The 19,450-nt window shown below is 43.0% G+C and overlaps 1 protein-coding gene across 6 annotated transcripts in view; it reads left to right on the top strand.

Annotated features, from left to right (window-relative positions):
- The window catches only part of LOC122551857 (uncharacterized), a 54,980-nt gene that overhangs the window by 29,680 nt on the left and 5,850 nt on the right, over nucleotides 1-19,450 (top strand). For all 6 annotated transcript variants that reach the window (XM_087989424.1, XM_043694392.2, XM_043694393.2 and 3 more), the window contains one exon: nucleotides 12,561-12,667. In XM_087989424.1, the coding sequence (XP_087845550.1) occupies nucleotides 12,561-12,667 (107 nt within the window). The remainder of the gene's footprint in view (nucleotides 1-12,560; nucleotides 12,668-19,450) is intronic.

Here is a 19,450-nt window from a genome sequence, read left to right as displayed (position 1 = left end):
CTACACTAAATGGGTTAGGAGAAAGTGAGGACTGCATATATTGGAGATCAGAGTCGAGAGTGTGGTGCTGGAAAAGTACAGCAGGTCAGGCAGCATCTGAGGAGCAGGATTGTGCTCCTCAGATGCGGCCTGAAGGGAATGTATTTGATGTGGTTTATGTGGACTTTAAAATGTTTTTTGATAAGCTCCCTCATGAAGACTGCTCAAGCAAGTAAGTGCCCATGGGATCTAAGACAAAGTGGCTCACTGGATCTAAAATTAGCTGAGAGGCAGGAAGCAGAGGGTGATGGTAGGGGGTAAAGGAGCAGTGGCAAAGGGAATTCAAACTGGAAAATCCTAATGTAATGCACTTGGAGAGGGCTGACAAGTCAAGGGGTTACACTGTGAACGACAGGAACATGAAAAGATGAAAGGGACCTTGATACGCATTTCCCAAATCCCTGAAGGGTAGCAGGGTAAGTAGAGAAGGTGATTAAGAAGGCATAAGGGATACTTGCCTTTATTATCTTAAAGAGCAGGGGGATTATGCTGGAATTGTATAAAACACTGGTTGAGTCAGAACAGGAGTAAAGTGTACTCTTCTGATCACCACATAATAGGGTGGATGTGATTGTATGAGAGAAGATGCGGAGGGGATTTAGCAGGATGCTGCCTGGGCTGGAGGGTCTGAGCTACAAGGAAAAATTGGAAAGGCTGGAGTTGTTTTGATTGGAGCAGCGAAGGTCAAGGGGAGCTGAGAGAAATGTGTAAGATGATGAGTGGCACAGATAGGGTGGAGAGGAAGACACTTCTTATAGTAGAAGGAGCAGTAAGCAGGGGGCATAAATTTAAGGTAGGAATAGGAGTAGGCCATTCAGCCCCTCACATCTGTTCTACCAGTCAGATCGTTGTTGATCTGTGGCTTAACTCCATACACCTGCCATTAGTCCCATATGGAGTCAAAGTCATACTGTCCTTTCAGCCCATTGTGTCTGCACCAATTTAACTAAAGGCCTGCCAATCCTAATTTCCTGCTCTTGTCCCATATCCTTCAGTGTTATAATATTTGAAATGTTTTTTTAAAGATTGTAAGGTTTCTGCCCTCCACTATCTTCCCAAGCAGTGCATTCCAGATTCCTGCTACCCACTGAGCGAAAAGGATTTTTCTCAAATCCTTTCTGAATCTGCAGCTCCTTACCTAAAACTATGCTGTCTAGTGATTGACCCCCCAACCAAAGGCAACAGCTGCTCTCTATTCACCCTGTCCATACCCCTCAGTCTTACACAACTCAATCATATACCCCCTCAATCTTCTCTGCTCTAAAGAAAACATGATGAAGAGGTGCAGGTGTTGGATTGGGGTGAACAAAGTTAAAAATCACACAACAAATTTACCGACCTCTGAGAAAAAGAGCCAAAAATGATATCATTCACCTTAAGAGAACCAAGACACACAAATAGAAAGTGGGACATAACTCCAATGCTTTATCCAGAGGCTAACTAATGATGTTACCTAACTAATATGGCGATGAAATGTCTGAAAACAAACTTACCAGCTCAGCGAGCAAACCTACAACCTGAACCTCAACCAGAGCTACAAATCTTCTCAAAAATCGCATTTATCTTAATGTCCTTGCTTCACAAAAAAATTATCTAACTCAGATTTAAAATTAATGTCCAATGCCATTTGCGGAAGAGAGTTCCAAACCCTTCCCACCCTTTGTGTGCAGAAGTGCTTCCTAACATCGCTCCTGAATGGTCTAGCTATAATTCTTAGACTGGGCCACTAGTTCTAGAATCCCAAACCAGTGGAAAGAGTTTATCTTTATCTACGCTGCTAATATCTTGATGACTTTGATCAGATCTCACCTTAACCTTTTAAATTTCAGAGAAAACAGACCTAATTTGTGTGATCTCTCCTCATAACTTAACCCCTGAAGTCTAGATATAGTTCTTGTAAATCTACATTGTCCTCCTTCTGGGACCACCTATTCTTCCTAAGATGTGGTGCCCAGATCTGCTCACAGTGCTCCAGGTGGAGTCTGACGAGGGTTTTGTGCAACTGCAGCATAATTTCTGCATCCTTGGATCCCAGTCCTTTAGATGTAAAGGCAGGCGTTTCATTAGCTTTCTTGGTCATTTGTTGCACCTGTTTGTAACATTTTAAAGGTCTATGCACCTGAGCTCCTGCAACCCTTTAGACATCTACTATATTTAATTTCATACCATCTAGAAAGTACCCTGACCTATCCTTTTACAGTCCAAAATGGATAATCTCACACTTGCTGATATTGAACTCCATCTGCAACAGTTTTGCCCATTCGCTTCGCCTATCAATATCCCTCCATAATTTTGTGATAACATCTACATTGTCTACAATGTTGCCTAACTTTTTTATCATCAGAAAATTCGAATATACAGCTTTCTATGTCATTAATAATGAATATATAAAGAGGAACCTCAATTATCCGAACGTCGATTATCCGAATTTCAGATTATCCAAACAAGATCACAAGGTCCCAATGCTTGACTAAACTATATTATCCAGTGTTTAATTATCCGGACATTGAATTATCCGAATAAACGCTCCCCGCCCGTGTCATTCAGATAATCAAGGTTCCTCTGTAATGTGAATAACTGAGGCCCTAATACAGATCCATGTAAGACAATGACTGGTCACTTCCTGTCAATTTGACCACCTATCAGTTATCCCTAATTTCCATAACCTGCCACTCAACCAATTTCCCAGCCAAGTCAGTAATTTGTTTCAATTCCATGGAAATCTACTTTAGTTAACAATCTCTTTTTTAAGACTTTATCAAATACCTTCTGGAATTCCATATCAATACATCCATAGACAATCCTCTGTTCAATACTTTCATCACCCCCTTCAAAAACTTCAATGAGATTTGTCAGGCATGACCTACCTGTCACAAGCGCGGTTTATGCCAAGGTGGGTAGGGTGGAGGGTGAGGACCGGGGGGTTCTGTCCTTGTTAGGGTTGGAGGGGTGGAGTTTGAGGGCGGAGGTGTGGGATGTGGACGAGATGTGTTGGAGGGCATCTTTAACCACGTGGGAAGGGAAATTGCGATCTCTATAAAGAAGGAGGCCATCTGGTGTGTTCTATGGTGGAACTGGTCCACCTGGGAGCAGATACGGCGGAGGCGGAGGAATTGGGAATACGGGATGGCATTTTTGCAGGAGATAGGATAGGAAGAGGTGTAATCCAAGTGGCTGTGGGAGTTGGTGGGTTTATAAAAAATGTCAGTGTCAAGTCGGTCATCATTAATGGAGATGGAGAGATCCAGGAAGAGGAGGGAGGTGTCAGAGATGGTCCAGGTGAATTTAAGGTCGGGGTGGAATGCGTTGGTGAAGTTGATGAACTGCTCAATCTCCTCGCGGGAGCACGAGGTGGCGCCGATGCAGTCATCAATGTAGCGGAGGAAGATGTGGGGAGTGGTGCCGGTGTAACTACGGAAGATGGACTGTTCCACATAGCCAACAAAGAGACAGGCATAGCTGGGGCCCATACGGGTGCCCATGGCTACCCCTTTGGTCTGGAGGAAGTGGGAGGATTAGAAGGAGAAATTGTTAAGGGTGAGGACCAGTTCAGCCAAACGAATGAAAGTGTCAGTGGAAGAGTACTGTTGGGGACGTCGGGAGAGGAAGAAATGGAGGGCTTGGAGGCCCTGGTCATGGCGGATGGAGGTGTAGAGGGACTGGATGTCCATGATGTAGGTGAGGCATTGGGGGCCGGAGAAAAGGAAGTCTTGGAGGAGGTGGAGGGTGTGGGTGGGGTCTTGAACGTATGTGGGGGTTCCTGGATTAGGGGGGATTGGACAGTATCGAGGTAGGTGGAGATGAATTCGGTGGGACAGGAGCATGCTGAGACAATGGGTCGACCAGAGTGGTCAGGCTTGTGGATCTTGGGAAGGAGGTAGAACCGGGCAGTGCGGGGTTCCCGGACTATGAGGTTGGAAGCTGTGAGTGGGAGATCTCCTGAGGTGATGAGGTTCTATATGGTCTGGAAGATCATGGTTTGGTGATGGGGGGTGGGTGGGGAGGTCATGGTCAAGGTGGCGGTAGGAGGAGGAGATTCCTGATGAAGAGCTTTTGCCCGAAACGTCAATTTTTGTGCTCCTCGGATGCTGCCTGATCTGCTGTGTTTTTCCAGCACAACTCTAATCTAGACTCTGGGGGTGTACAGTGGCTCAGTGGTAAGCACTGCTGCCTCACAGTGCCAGAGACCCGGGTTCAATTCCCACCTCGGGTAACTGTCTGTGTGGAGTTTGCACATTCTCCCAGTGTCTGCGTGGGTTTCCTCTGAGTGCGTTGGTTTCCTCCCACAGTCCAAAGATGTGTAGGTCAGGTGAATTGGCCACGCTAAATTGCCTGTGGTGTTAGGTGGATTAGTCAGGGGTAAATATAGGGGGGTGGGTTTCTCTTCGGAGGGTCAGTGTGGACTTGCTGGGCTGAAGGGCCTGTTTCCAGACTGTAGGGAATCTAATCTAATTTGCAGTCCTCACTTTTGCCTACCTGTCACAACTCCATGCTCGTAACAGGAGAGTTGCAGAGATATTTTTTACTTAAAGAGGAGTGGGAGCTTGAAAATCACTGCCTGAAAGAGTGATTGAGTCAGAAACTCTTGCAACCATATTTATCTTTTTTTTTTGCATTGCCATAGCCTCCAAGGCGATGGGCCAAGACCTGGAAGATGAGATTAGAGTAGGCAGATCTTTGCTGACCAGCACAGACATGATGGGCCAAATGGTCTCCTTCTGGGCTGTAAGTGTCGAAGGATCGATACGTTCTGAGTTGCTCCCAGTGGGTGACTGAAGTGTAAAGGGATTTGACGTCCATAGTGAAGGGGAGGCTGTTAGGACCATGGAAATAGTCATGCAGTGGTTGGTGCGTGTATGGAATGAGCTGCCAGAGGAAGAGGTAGAGGTTGGTACAATTACAACATTTAAAAGGCATTTTGATGGGTATATGAATAGGAAGGGTTTAAAAGGATATGGGCCAAATGCTGGAAAATGGGACTAGATTTATTTTGGATATCTGGTCAGCATGGACGAGTTAGACTAAAAGGTGCTGTAAAGGTCCTGAAGAAGGGCTCATGCCCGAAACGTCAATTCTCCTGCTTCTTGGATGCTGCCTGACCTGTTGCGCTTTTCCAGCAACACATTTTCAGCTTCTCCCATTCTTAGAATCTTTCCTCCTGACTGGGGTGTTTTGACAAGAGTCAGGAATTATCTTCTTAAAACTCTGTCACTGCTTGCTTACTGTCTTTCCTGATAAACTATCTACGTTGTTCAGTTTGTCTCACTCTATTCTGAAGCTATTCTAATTCTCCTTATTTAAGTTGGTTCTGACGCAAGTTTCTCACTTTTGAACTGAATATTAAATTCTATCAATAAGACCAAGAACTGCAGATGCTGTAAATCAGAAACACAAACAGAAATTGTTAGAAAGGATCAGCAGAAAATTTTCTTCAGAACCTCACTGAAGAAGGATCACTGGACCAGAAACATTAACCCCCATGCTTTCTTTCCACAGATGCTGACAGACCTGCTGAGTTTTTCCAGCAATTTCTGGTTTGTGCATTAAATTCTATCATGTTATGATCATTGTTTCCGAAAGGATCTTTTACTCGGTAGTCGTTTATTAAACCTGCCTCATTGCCCATTACCACATCCAAGATATCCTGTTCTCTGGTTGGCTCTATGGCATATTGCTCTAGGAAACTATCTCAATTACACTTTATGAATCCATTTTTATAGCTGCCCTTTCCAATTTGCTTCACCTTATCAACATGAAGATTAAAATACCAATAATTATTGCTCTATTTTTTTTTTAAATGCTCCTATTATTTGTTGATTTATAGCCTTTTCCACTGAGTGGCTACTGTTTGGAGGTCTGTATACTACCCCTACTGTCTGCTTTCCCTTGCTGTTTTTAACCTGTTCCCAGAAGAACGCCACATCATCTGAGCCTGGATCATCTCTCTCAACTGTCTTCATTTCATTTATCAACAATGCTAAACCCCTGTCCCTCCTGTCTTTCCAAATATCTCTGCATGTTAAGTTTGCAGTTTTGATTCATTGTAACCATGTTTCCGTAATGACTATGAGATCATTTTCATTTACCACGATTTGCGTCATCTATTCATTGACTTTATTCTGAATGCTTCATACATTAAGATACAAAGCCTTCATATTTGTTCTATTACCAAATTTCATGACACATTTATGGTTTCTTGGTACAATACACATTTTGTTCCTTCCTTTTTTTTTGTAACAATCAGCCAAATCACTTAACTGCAATCTTATCTTCTCCTTTACCTTGGTTTTATATTTTTCTATGCAACAGAACCTACTCCGCCCTGTTTAGTTTAAAGCCCTATCCACAAACCTAATTATATGATTCACCAGCACTCTGGTCCCAGTATGATTCATGTGGTGCCCATCTCGATAGAACAGCTCTTCCTTACCCGGTACTGGAACCGATACCTAATGAATTCCTCCCACACCAATCTTTGAACCATGTGTTTACGTCTTCAATTTTGTTGATTCTGTGTCAATTAGCTCATGGTTCAGGTATTAATCCAGAGACTATTAATTTGTTACTTCTGTATTTTAATTTAGCACCTAGCTGCCCATATTCCCTCAACAGAAACTCTTTCCCCTTTCTACCTATCATTGTCACCTACATGAACCATGATAATTGGATCTTTCTCCTCCCACTCCAAGTTCTCTGAAGCCCAGATGAGATATCCTGAACCAGGGCAGCAGGCAGGCAACGCAGCCTTCGAGACTCTCAATCCTGGCCACAGAGAACAGTATCTATTCCCCTGACTATATTATCCCTGTTTACCACTATATTTCTCATTCCCCCAACACTCTCATCCACACAGAGAGCAAGAATCTCAAACCTGTTAGACATGCCCCCCAAAGGGCTGAGGCTCCTGAATTCATCTGCATAAAAAAGCAAAAAAAATGGCTGGAAATCAGAAGCAAAACAGAAATCGCTGGAAAAGCTCAGTACGTCTGGCAGGATCTGTGGAGAGAAATCACAGTTAACGTTTTGGGTCCAGTGACCCCTCTTCAGAAATGATGGTAGCTGGGGAAAAAAGTTGTTTTTTTATGCAGAGGATAGGGTCGGGGGATGGGGCAAGGAATAAATGGTAGGTGGAGATAGAGCCCAAAGAGAGAGAGAAGAGCAGTTAGACAGACAAAGGAGTGGATAATGGTCACCCTGGGAGAATGAATGGCTGCAACGAGTGGTGTGTAATAGCAGACCATGTGATAAGAAGGCCTGGTGTGTGAGGGTTGGGGTAAGGACATGGGAGAAGGTGTCTCAAGCCCTAAAAATATTAAACTCAATATTGAGTCCAGAACGCTGCAGGGGTCTCAAGTGAAAAATGAGATTTTGTTCAACCAGTCCTTCACAGGAACACTGCAGCAAGCCTGAGACAGAGATGTTGGCCAGGGAACAGGGTGGGGTGTTGAAGTGGCTGGCAACTGGAAGCTCAGGGTCTTTTTGCAGACAGAATGTAGATGTTCTGTAAAGCGGTCACCCAGTCCATGTTTCCCCGGTATAGAGGAGACGACATTGTGAGCAGAGAATGCAGTAGACTAGATCAAGTGCAAGTAAAGCACTGTCTCACCTGGAAGGTGTGTTTAGAACCTTGGATACCGAGGAGGGAGGAGGGAAACGGGCAGGTGTTACACCTTCTGTGGTCGCAAGGGAAGGTGCCGTGGCGCTTGGGGAGGAGAGGGGTGCAGGGTACAGTGGGGGGGGTGGGTGGTGGAGGGTGTCGGGGGGGGGTGTGGAGGAGTGAATAAGAGTGGACACATTGTTGCAGGGTGAACAGTCCCTGTGGAAGGCTGACAAGGAAGGGGAAGGAAATATGTGTCTGGTGGTAGCGGAAATGGCAGCTAATGATCCTCTGGATATGGATGCTGGGGGATGGTAGGTGAGGATGAGAGGGACCCTTTCATTGTTGTAGGAGGAGAGAGAGGGGTTGAGGGCTGAAGTGTGGGAGCTGGGTTAGAGCCAGCTGAGGGCCCTGTCAACCACAATTCTGGGGTATCCTTTGGTTGAGGATCTTCCTGTCTTTGTTCACTGACCAAATTCAAAGAGATGTGACTTCCTCCTGAAACACAGTATCCAGGTAACTCTTCCCCTTCCTCATGCTCCACTTGTCTGGATGGTTGCAGCTCCATTAACACTTGAGAAGTTTAACAGCATTCAGGACAAAGCAGCCTACTTGATGGGCACCTTCAGCAGTCACTTCCCTCATTACCAATGTACAGTGGCAGCATTATGTGTGCTCTCTAAAAAATGCACTGTGATAAACTCTTTTAATATATTTAAATATATTGTATATTTTAAAATTGCTTCAGGAATGGGGCTTGGAAAATATTACTGGAAAGTCAGGAAATGGCAAAGAAATTGAATAAACAGTTTGCATTCATCTTCACAGTAGAAACCACTAATAACAATCTGCAAATACAAAATAATCAAAGGGAAAGAGGAGGAGAGGAAATTAATACAATAACTCTCATTACTGTTCAGGAAACTAAAGCGACTAATGTCCTGATGAGATGCATTCTAGGATATTAAAGAAAGTAGCGACCAAGTTAGTGGATGCATTGATAATAATCTTCCAAGAATCCTTAGATTGTAGACAAGTCCTAGAGGACTGGAAAACGACAAGTGGTTAGCTTTCGGAGTGCTGCTCCTTCATCAGGTGATTGTGCACAACCACCCAATGGAGCAGCGCTCCAAAAGCTAGTGCTTCCAAATAAACCTGTTGGACTATAACCCGGTGTTGTGATTTTTAACTTTATAACATGATCAAGCAGAGTCAGCATGGCTTCATGAAGGGGAAATCATGCCCGACAAACTTATTACAATTCTTTGAGGTGATAACAAGTAGGATAGATAAAGGGGAACCAGTGATTGATGTATTTGAATTTCCAAAGGGACTGCATAGTAGGCTTCTTAATAGGATAAGAGCCCATGGTATTAGAAGTAATAGCATTGATAGAGAATTGGCTGACTAATAAAAGACGGCGAGTTGGGATAAAAGGGGCAACCTTTAACTAGTCGAGTGCCACAGAGATCAATGCTCAGGACCACAACTATTTACAATATATATTAATGATTTGGATGGCAGACGTAAATGTACTATCACAAGTTTGCAGATGACACATGAATAGATGGGTAGACAAGTGATGAGGATGACTCAAAGAGTCTGCAGAAGGATATTGACAGGTTACCTGACTGGCAGATTATGTGAAGAATGGGAAAGAGATGAATATTATTTAAACAGGGAAAGGCTGCAGAAAGCTGCAGCACAGAGGGGTTTGGGAGTCCTCGGGCATGAATCACAAATAGCTAGCATTCAGGTTCAATGGGTAAAAGGGGAGGGAAATGGAATGAATTCCTTATTTCATAGGGAATGGAGTATAAAAATAAGGCGATCTTCCTAAAACTGTCCAAGACGCTAGTCAGACCACAACTGGAGTACTGTGAACAGTTCAGAGCACCTTATCTAAGAAAAGATGTATTGCCAGGAGGTAGTCTAGAGATAGTTTGCTAGGCTAATAGCACATATGAAAAGAGGTTGAATAGGTTAGGGTGTGTATGCATTAGAGTTTAGAAGAATGAGAGACCTTATTGAACTAATTAAGCTTCTTAGGGGTTTTGACACAGTTGATTAGATTCCCTATAGTGTGGAAACAGTCCCTTCGGCCCAACAAGTCCACACCGACCCTCCGAAGAGCAACCCACCAGACCCATTCCCCTACATTTACCTCTGACTAATGCACCTAACACTATGGGCAATTTAAGCATGGTCAATTCACCTAACCTGCACATCTTTGGAATGTGGGAGGAAACCGGAGCACCCGGAGGAAACCCACGCAGACTCGGGGAGAATGTGCAAACTCCACACACACAGTTGCCCAAGGCAGGAATTGAACCCGGGTCCCTGGTGCTGTGAGGCAGCAGTGCTAACCACTGAGCCACCGTGCCACCCAGTTAAGAAAGGACCCGCTCGCTGACCTGGAATTGAACCCGGGCCGCTGCAGTGAAAGCGTCGAATCCTAACCATAGACTGAACTGTTCACAGTATTCCAATTGTGGTCTGACTGGTACAGAGAGATTGTTTCCCATTATTTGAGATTCTAGGATCAGAGGGCACAGTGTCAGAGTAGAGAGTCATCCATTTATGACAGAAATGAAGATGAATTTCTTCTCTCAGAGGAAGGTGAATCTGTGGATAGTTAAAAAATCTGTGGACGCTGGAGAAACTCCAGCAGCATCAGTGTGAAGAAAGGAGAGTTCAGGTTTAAATTCCAGTTCTGGTGACGAGTCACTGGACTTGAAACATTGACTCTGCTTTCTTAGACCATAAGACATAGGAGCAGAAATTAGGCTCATAAGTTTTTCAACCCCATTCTCCAACTTTCTCCCCATAAACTTCGATCCTCTTGACAATCAAGAACCTACGTATCTGTTTTAAATATACTCAATGACCTGGCCTCTACAGCCTTCTGTGGCAAGGAATTCCATAGATTCACCACTCTCTGGCTGAAGAAGTTTCTCCTTAACATTGAATCAGTAGTTAGGAAGGCAAACACAATCTACAAGTTTACCTTAACAGAATCATGGACGAGAACTCCCAAGTCCCTTCGTACTTTAGATTTATGAATTTTCTCCCAATTTAGAAACGGGTCTATGCCTCTATTATTCCTACCAAAGTGCATAACCTCTCACTTTCCCACACTGTATTCTATCTGCCACTTCTTTACCCACTGTCCTAACCTGCCTGACCCATCATAAGTTTAGAAGTGGCATATTCATTGACAGTTAGCATTGAGTAACATTCAAAACTCAGACAAAAGCAATCCATTTTAATATGTTGTGCAATATGGACAACATTTGGCTGTGAGCTGATAAGCAGCAAACAAATTCAGACTGCAAGTACCACAATAACCATCTCCAGAGAATCTAATCATTTTCAGGTGTTAATAGCATTTCTGGTGTTTCATCACCTAGTATCAACAACTTTGGATTATTGTTGATGAGGGACTTAACTGGATCAGCCACATAAATTAAAAACTACAAGAGCAGTTCCGAGGCTGCAAATAACCCACCACCCAACTCCTCAAGGCCTGTCCACCAGGCAGAAGTCGGTTGTGTGATGGTATACATTCCACTCATGTAGAGGAGTTCAGCTCCCAACAGCACTCAAAGCTCAATACCATCCAACACTATCAGCAGGTGCATGGGAACACCATTACCTTTAAGTTCCTTTTCAAGCCACTTAACCTCATGACACAGAACTATTTTGCTGTAACTGAGTCAAAATCCTGGAACATCCTTTCAAACATGGCTGTAGATATAACATATCTACACAAGATGAACTGAACTCAGGAAGACAGCTCCCTCCAACCTTTACGGGTAATTAGGGATTGGCAACGGGTATTGCCCTTGCTAGCAACACCAGGAGAATATGGAGTCAGTAGTAATTTCAGTTCGATTTTGTTATAGTCATACTTTCTAGCTAGTAGCAGTCATACTATAGCAAGATAAATTATGATACTGGATACTTGTGAAGTGCTACAAGTTCAATATTTATATTTACAATTACAGGGTTTCAGACTGGGTGACTGTTGGTTTGCTATCCTACATGCTGCTAGATCTGCTGAATTCCACCTGCAATTTCTGTTTTTGTGTAAATCTATGGAATTCTTTACTGCAGAGGACTGTCAAGGCTGTGTTGTGAGGTATCCTCAAGGTTGAGAGAGACAGAATTTCAACAAGTAATGCTTACAGGGAAAAGGCAGGAAAATGGAATCGAAGATGATTGCTGGAGAAACAGTTTCGATTTTTGTTCACATCTCCAGTATTCACAGTTCTTTGTTTAATTTTGAGAATTATGAGATCAGCCATGATCACATTTAGTGGTGCAGAAGATTTGATCAGCTGAATGGCCTACTTCTGTGGCTATGCCTTATGGTCTAGCTCACTAAGGCCCCTTTGATCAAACCAACCAAAGCCATGACCACTTCCATCTAGAAGGATAGAGCAACAGGTACAAGGGAATACCACACATTTGTGCTCCTCTTCAATCCATTCATTATCCTGATATGGAACTTCATTTTCCCCGAGTCAAAATTCTGCAATTTCTTCCTAACAGCATTTTGGATGTCCTTACACCCAAGGACAAATGCAGTTGAGGGAAACAGGTCAAAAATGCCTTCTCCGGGGGCAAGTAGGGAAAGACAGCAATTGTTAGCCTATTGGTTACACCCACATCCCATAAACAGAGAAAAGACACTCGTGCCTTTTCAGTTGAATATCTGGATGATCCTTGCTGCCTCACCTCACCGATGAGGAATGAGTATTTGATTGACATCATGGTGGATCACCAGGTCCCATGGAGTCTACATTGCAGCAAAGGTCAGCACCTTCACAGGAAGGGGTTCCTGTTATGTATTAAAATGAATCGACAGTGGGTTGGGAGCTAGCCTTTGAGATGAATCCCTCTATTTTCCTCTTATCCTCAGACTCTCAATGAAGATTTGCTGACCGTGAGAAAGGACATCGAATGCAAAGTGGAAAAACTAAAGTGCAAGGATGATGAGCTTCTATCACTGGCTGAATCTCTTGCAGAGTAAGACTCCCTCGGTTCCAATCCAAATACCTTTCTAAGCATTGTCTATTTACCTTTGTAAGTGTCTGTTTCCACCTTGGATATTTTACTTCTATTTAATTGATCTCCAGTGGTGGATACGTTCTGAGTCAGAAGATTCAGGTCCCACTCTACTCAGTCTATCGAGGTGGAGTATGAGCTCAGGCCCTGAATTCTGCGACTTGCCAAATGAAATCTTGTGTCTGATGCACATCCACTGATACCCTGTCTCCTAACTCCCAAAAAGCCCTTCCTGCACCTGACTAACCATCCCAATGACTGATAGAGGGGGTTCTGGTCATTGGAAGCAGTGTTCTCGTCAGTTTGCCCTTAACCAAGCTCTGCTCTCGCAAAAGACAAAAATAAGTAGCCAGCACACACACACACACTTACACAGGCATGCACATACACACACACACTTTAAATGCTCTACCCTGCAATGTATAAATGTATAATATGCCAGCAGTACAGCTGCAAAGTTAACTATGTTTAAAGTCAGTCGTTGATGGCCCTACTTGTGATCAGAGAGCGATACCATCTCTCCCATACGGCTTTCCGATGTTAAGTATAAGCTACTGCACAGTGAATGTAGTCTGTCCTCACTTAAAACTGTACTTGCATTCCAGAACAATTCAACTATCTAAGTGAAATAACTTTAAGCAAATTGGTTTTTAAAAATTCAACCCATGAAACAGTGTAGGTAGCTTTGGTAGCACCTTACTCATAGAAAAATAACATAAGAACTAGGAGCAGGAGTAGGCCATCGGGCCCTTCGACCTGCTCCGCCACCCAAGAAGATCATGGTTGATCTTTTCATGGACTCAGATCCACTTGCTCACCCTCTCACCATATCTCTTAATTCATTTATTGTTCAAAAAAGTAGCCACCTAGTTTTTAAAATGTTTACTGAAATAGCATCAACTATTTCCCTGGGCAAGGAATTCCATAGATTAACAACCCTCTGGGTGAAGAAGTTCCTTCTCAATTCAGTCTGAAATCTGCTCCCCCTAATCTTGAGGCTATGCCCTCTTATCCTAGTTTCACCCACCAATGAAAACATCCTCTCTACTTCTATCTTATTGATTCCCTTCATAATTTTATATGTTTCTATACGATTTCTCCTCAATCTTCTGAATTCCAATTAAAATGCCCCTAATCTACTCAGTCTCTCCTCATAAACCGACCCTCTCAACTCCCAATTCAGTACATCCTTTCTCAAGTAAGGAGACCAAAACTGCACGCAGTTCTCCAGGTGTGGCCTCACCAGCACCCTGTACAGCTGCAACATAATCTCCCTGCTTTTAAACTCAATCTCTTCAGCGATGGAGGACAAAATTCCATTTGCCTTTCTAATTACCTGTTGTACCTGCAGACCAACCTTCTGTGATTCATGCACAACATTAACATTTTGCTACACATTGCTAAATATCTACACAGGTAAGGGCTCTTGTCACATAGTGGTAGTGCCTCTAACTCTGAACCAGGCTATCTGGATTCAAGTCCCACCTGAGCCACAGGTGTTTTTTTTTTAATTCATTCACAGGACTGATTAGTGCCAGCACTAGAGGGGAGTGAAGGGCCAACCACATTGCTGTAGGTCTGGAGTCACGTATAGACCAGGATGGACATTAGTGAACCAGATGGGGTTTTCCCCCAACAATCAATTCACAGTCACCATTAGACTCTTAATTCCAGATTTTTACTGATTTTGAATTCCACCATGGTGGGATTTGAATCCAGGTCCCCAGAACATTATCTTGGTCTCTAGATTAATAAATCTAGTGATAATACCACTAGGCTGCTGCTTTCCCATCTGTAACAACCTCTCTGAATGAGTTGGTTAGAAAAGTATTTATTCAAATCTATCGAAAGAAGAGTCAGGTTGGTGGATTTTATGCTGTATGGAAGTTCACGTAAAATACTAATTAGAAAGTGCATGCCTGGATTTTGTCTAAAAGCATTTTAACTTCTCATGAATAACAGGCAGGGAAAGAAGAAAGGGAGGAGAATGGCATTCTTAGTTAAAGACCATCTATCAGTGCTGGAGGAAGAGGATGTCTCAAATGGAGCAGGGCAGAATTTATCAGGTGTGGCACAGTAGCTCAGTGGTTAGTGCAGCTGTCTCACAGTGCCAGGAAGCCAGGTTCAATGCCAGCTTTTAGTGACTGCATGGAGTTTGTACATTCTCCTGTGTCTGTGGGTTTCCTCCAGGTGCTCTGGTGTCCTCCCACAGTCAAAGATAAGCAGGTTTGGTGAAATAGCTATGCTAAATTGCCTATGATGAACAGGCTAGGTGAATTAGTTTAATTTTTCTTAAGCCACTTGTGAACCGAGGGTTCTGCAGATGAGTGACCAGAGACAGGAAGACAAGCTTGAAGTTGAAGCTGCCTCAAGCTGCCCATATCAAAGATTGTGTGATTTTAACTTTGTCCTCTTCAGTTCCTCCACATCATACCAAAGATTAGGGAGTGGGAAGCAGTGAGCAGGGATGTTTGGGAGTAGGACGTTATGGGGAGAGTGAGATTGAGGATCAGGGGAGTCAGGCACCATTCCAAAATTGTGACCATCGGTCCAATACCTCACCTCAGAACAATACTAAACACCTTTAAATCAAAACTTGCAAAACTAAATGAGAACACAGACCTCACTAAATCATTGAATGTAAAATGGAGCATTGTAAAATATGTACTTACTGCATGCAGAATACATTCAAGAGCTGACACTGAGGCAGTACAGACCCAGACTGGAGTAAACATATAGACAATAAACACAAACATACATACAAATTCATACACATACATACATACATACAGACAGGAAAGCCACACACACAGACCAAGTCCTGAACTATGAAAACAACCACCCCAACACACACAAACGAAGTTGCATCAAGACAGTATTCAAAAGGGCCACAACACACTGCAGCACACAGAACTGCAAAAAAAAGAGGAAGAGGAACACCTATACAAGATATTCGCCAAAAACGGATACCTGCGCAATTTCATCAACAGATGCCTAAGAGAAATAAAACGGAACGAGGACATGCCGTAACCCAAAGGACTAGCCACACTACCATACATCAAGAACATCTCTGAAATAACAGCCAGACTACTGTGACCACTAGGACTCATAACGGCACACAAACCAACAGCCACCCTCAGACAACAACTCACCAGAACGAAGGACCCGATACCCAGCATGAGCAAAACTAATGTAGTGTACAAAATCCCATGCAAGGACTGCACAAAACACTATATAAGACAAACAGGAAGACAGCTAACGATCCGCATCCATGAACATCAGCTAGCCACGAAACGCCACGACCAGCTATCCTTAGTAGCCACACACGCAGACGACAACCAACATGAATTCGACTGGGACAACACTACCATTATAGGGCAAGCCAAACAAAGAACAGCCAGGGAATTCCTAGAAGCATGGCACTCATCCACAAACTCCATCAACAAACACATCGACCTGGACCCAATATACCGTCCACTACAGCGGACAGCTGAAACTGACAACCGGAAGCGGCAGGGACAGGCCACTATAAATGCCGGAGGAAACACCACAGAAGCGCTTCACAGGAGGTCCCAAGCACTGAAGATGTCACCTAGACAGGGGATGAAACGTTGGCAACAAAAATTTCCAGCTCGGCGAACAGAACCACAACAATGAGCACCCGAGCTACAAACCTTCACCCAAACTTTGAATACATACATACAAGTATGCACTTACATACATAAACACATACAAACTTTGATATTCACATACAGACTCTTACATACACAATCATGCACATATAGGACATGCACATACAAGCTCATGTACACACAGACATGCACACATATTTACATGGAGAAAGTGAAAACTGCAGATGCTGAAATCAAAGTCAAAATGTGTGACATCGAAAAGCACAGCCAGTCAAGCAGCATCCAAGGAGCAGGATAGTTAATGTTTCAAGCATAAGCCCTTCATCAGGAATGTGTGGGGGGGGGGAAAGGGGGGTGTGGCAAGGGGGCTGTGAGATAAATGGGAGGGGTGAGGCTAGGAAGAAGGTAGCTGGGAATGCGATAGGTGGATGCAGATGGGGGTGAAGTTGATAGGTCAGAGAGGAGGGTGGAGCTAATAGGTGGGAAGGAAGATGGACAGGGACAGGTTTAGACAGATCCAGACTGAGATTTGGACAGATTTGGGATACAAAAGATCCCAACAGATTTTAACATTTGCCAATTAGTGTCTGAGATCTTTAAATAAAACACAGGTGAAACAATTTGTTTAATTTCAGTCACTTGTGGTTGGTTAAATTAAAAGTGAGAGAAATGGCTCTTAAGATTGCTGAAGAGATTCTGCAGTTTGAAGATGATTCCCAAATTTGCCAAGAAAGTTTAGAAGGACATAAAATGGCCATACTTTTAGAATTAGCAAAGAGGTTAGATTTGGGTTTAACTAAGGACAAATGTAAAGCTGAAATTGTAAGGGAGTTAGTCAAACACTTAAGTGTTCAGAGAAAGAGACAAATGCAGTCGAGTTAGAAAAACTTAAATTACAATTGAGGAAAGTGGAGTTAGAAGGTAAAGGAGAGAGAAAAAAAAAAGTTGCAACTGAGTCAGGAAAGTCAAGTTAACATGATGGAGATGGAAATGAAGAGAGAAGATAATGATATATACAAATATGTTAAAACACTGCCACATTTTGATGAGAAAGATGTCAAAGCCTTATTTATTTCATTTGAAAAATTGGCTAGGTAAATGGAGTGGTCAGAGGACTTGTGGGTAAAAGAGTAGAGAACACTGGCAATAGTTTACCACATGTTAAAAAAGAAGCCCAATAGGGTGGAAACAAGGTGAAAGGCCTCAGGTGTTTCCACTGTGGTAAAGTGGGACATATAAATGGCTTTTGCCCAAAACATTGATTTTTTTCCTGCTCCTCGGATGCTGCCTGACCTGCTGTGCTTTTCCAGCACCACTCTAATCTAGACTCTGGTTTCCAGCATCTGCAGTCATTGTTTTTACCTGGGACATATAAAGACACAGTGCTGGTTGTTAAAGAAAGGCATTGTGGGAAATGATGTGATAAAAGAAACTAAGGCAGTGACATTAGTGAAGGTAGTTAAGGAGACCCCAAAAAGAGCTGAGGAGCTGCAGCCTAGGCAGGGGCTAGGTATGGAGTTAGTGCCTGGTCTCTGTAAGGAATTCGTTTCTGTGGGTAAAATTTACTTAAAGAACAGGGGGAGAAGGGAAAGAAGTTATAATTTTGAGAGATACAGGATCTAACCAGTTGCTGATAGTAAGAGATGAGTGACTATGCACTCTTTCTGATCTGTTACCCGAAAGTGTGGTAATTTGTGGGATAAATGGATAGAAATTTAGCATTCCCCTTTATAAGATCAGGTTGGAGTGCTAACTTAAGACTGGGGAGGTTACAGTGGGGAATATTGACAAGGTGTCAGTTCCAGGAATTCAGTTTGTTCTTGGGAATGATTTAGCAGGATCCAAGGTGGGAGTGACACCCTTGTTGTGGAGAAGCCCAGGGAATGGAGTAGTTACAAGAAGAATACCTGGTATTTTCCAAGACTGTGTAGAAACAAGATCCCATTATCATAAATCACACCACGAAGCAAAACCTAAAGAGAAAGATGAAGGAGTTGAGGTTCGGTTAGCAGACACTTGTTTGATGTAATGGTGCAGGAAAAACCTGAACAGAGGGAAGTGTTTAGTCCTGAAAGGCCAATGGATTTACAACCGAAAGACGAGACAATAAAAGATATATATGTTGATGGATATTCAGAAAAGATGTCAGAGAATATTCCTAAGGGTTATTATCTTAAAGATAGAATCCTAAGACGGAAATGGAGACCACAGCAGGTTAGTGCAGAGGAGAAATGGGCAGAATTGCACCAGATTGTGTTGCCGGTAGCATACAGACAGTGAGTGTTATGGGTAACACATGAACTACTTGTAGGAGGTCACCTATGTGTGTGGAAGACTCAGGCTAAGGTACAAAAACATTTTTATTGGCCTGGAATGCACAAGGATGTGGTAAACTTGTGCTGTATATGTTATACATGCCAAATGGTAGGTAAGCCACAGACAGTAATAAAACCAGCACCCTTGTTGCCAATTCCCGCATTCGAAGGACCTTTCACATGGGTTATAATTGATTGTGTAGGTCCCCTCCCGAAAACTATAAGTGGGAATCAGTACTTCTTAACTATAATTGATGCGTCTGCCAAATGTCTGGAGGTAATTCTGTTATGAAGTATCAAGGTAAAAGCGTGGTAGAGGAATAAATAGCTTTCTTCACCTGATATGGCCTACCCAGAGAGCTAGGCTGTTTAAGGAAGTCATGGATAGCTTAGGTATACAGCACTTTAAATCAAGTCGGTATTATTCTGAATCCTGGACAAGCCCCCAAACTGTTACGACATGGCAGTGGATCCCTCTGCTAATTAAACCAAACATCCAGAAAAACTCACCTCGTATCATAATCTGTTAAAGTATGGGTGACAGAGAACTCCCAAATTCCACTATTTAAAGAAAAATATCAATTTTTTTTCTTTAACTCTAAAAGTGAACATGAAACAACAACTATTTACAACTCCAAGCCTCCTTTCTCTTAAAGGTCTGTTATCTACCTCCAACTCTATAACAATATACTGATCCAATAAAAGTCCCTATTAAAATTACATCAACTTAATTTTCAAAACCACCCAGCGACTGTTGTCATTGGCATCTGTCTTCCTCTGGCTGTAGGTCTTCCTGG

This window comes from Chiloscyllium plagiosum, unplaced genomic scaffold (assembly GCF_037043375.1).
Source record: "Chiloscyllium plagiosum isolate Xiang-an unplaced genomic scaffold, Cpla_swu_hap1 HiC_scaffold_7, whole genome shotgun sequence".
In the NCBI taxonomy this organism is placed as follows: domain Eukaryota; kingdom Metazoa; phylum Chordata; class Chondrichthyes; order Orectolobiformes; family Hemiscylliidae; genus Chiloscyllium; species Chiloscyllium plagiosum.
Note: the sequence above shows the minus strand (reverse complement) of the source record. Positions and strands in the feature narration are given on the sequence as shown.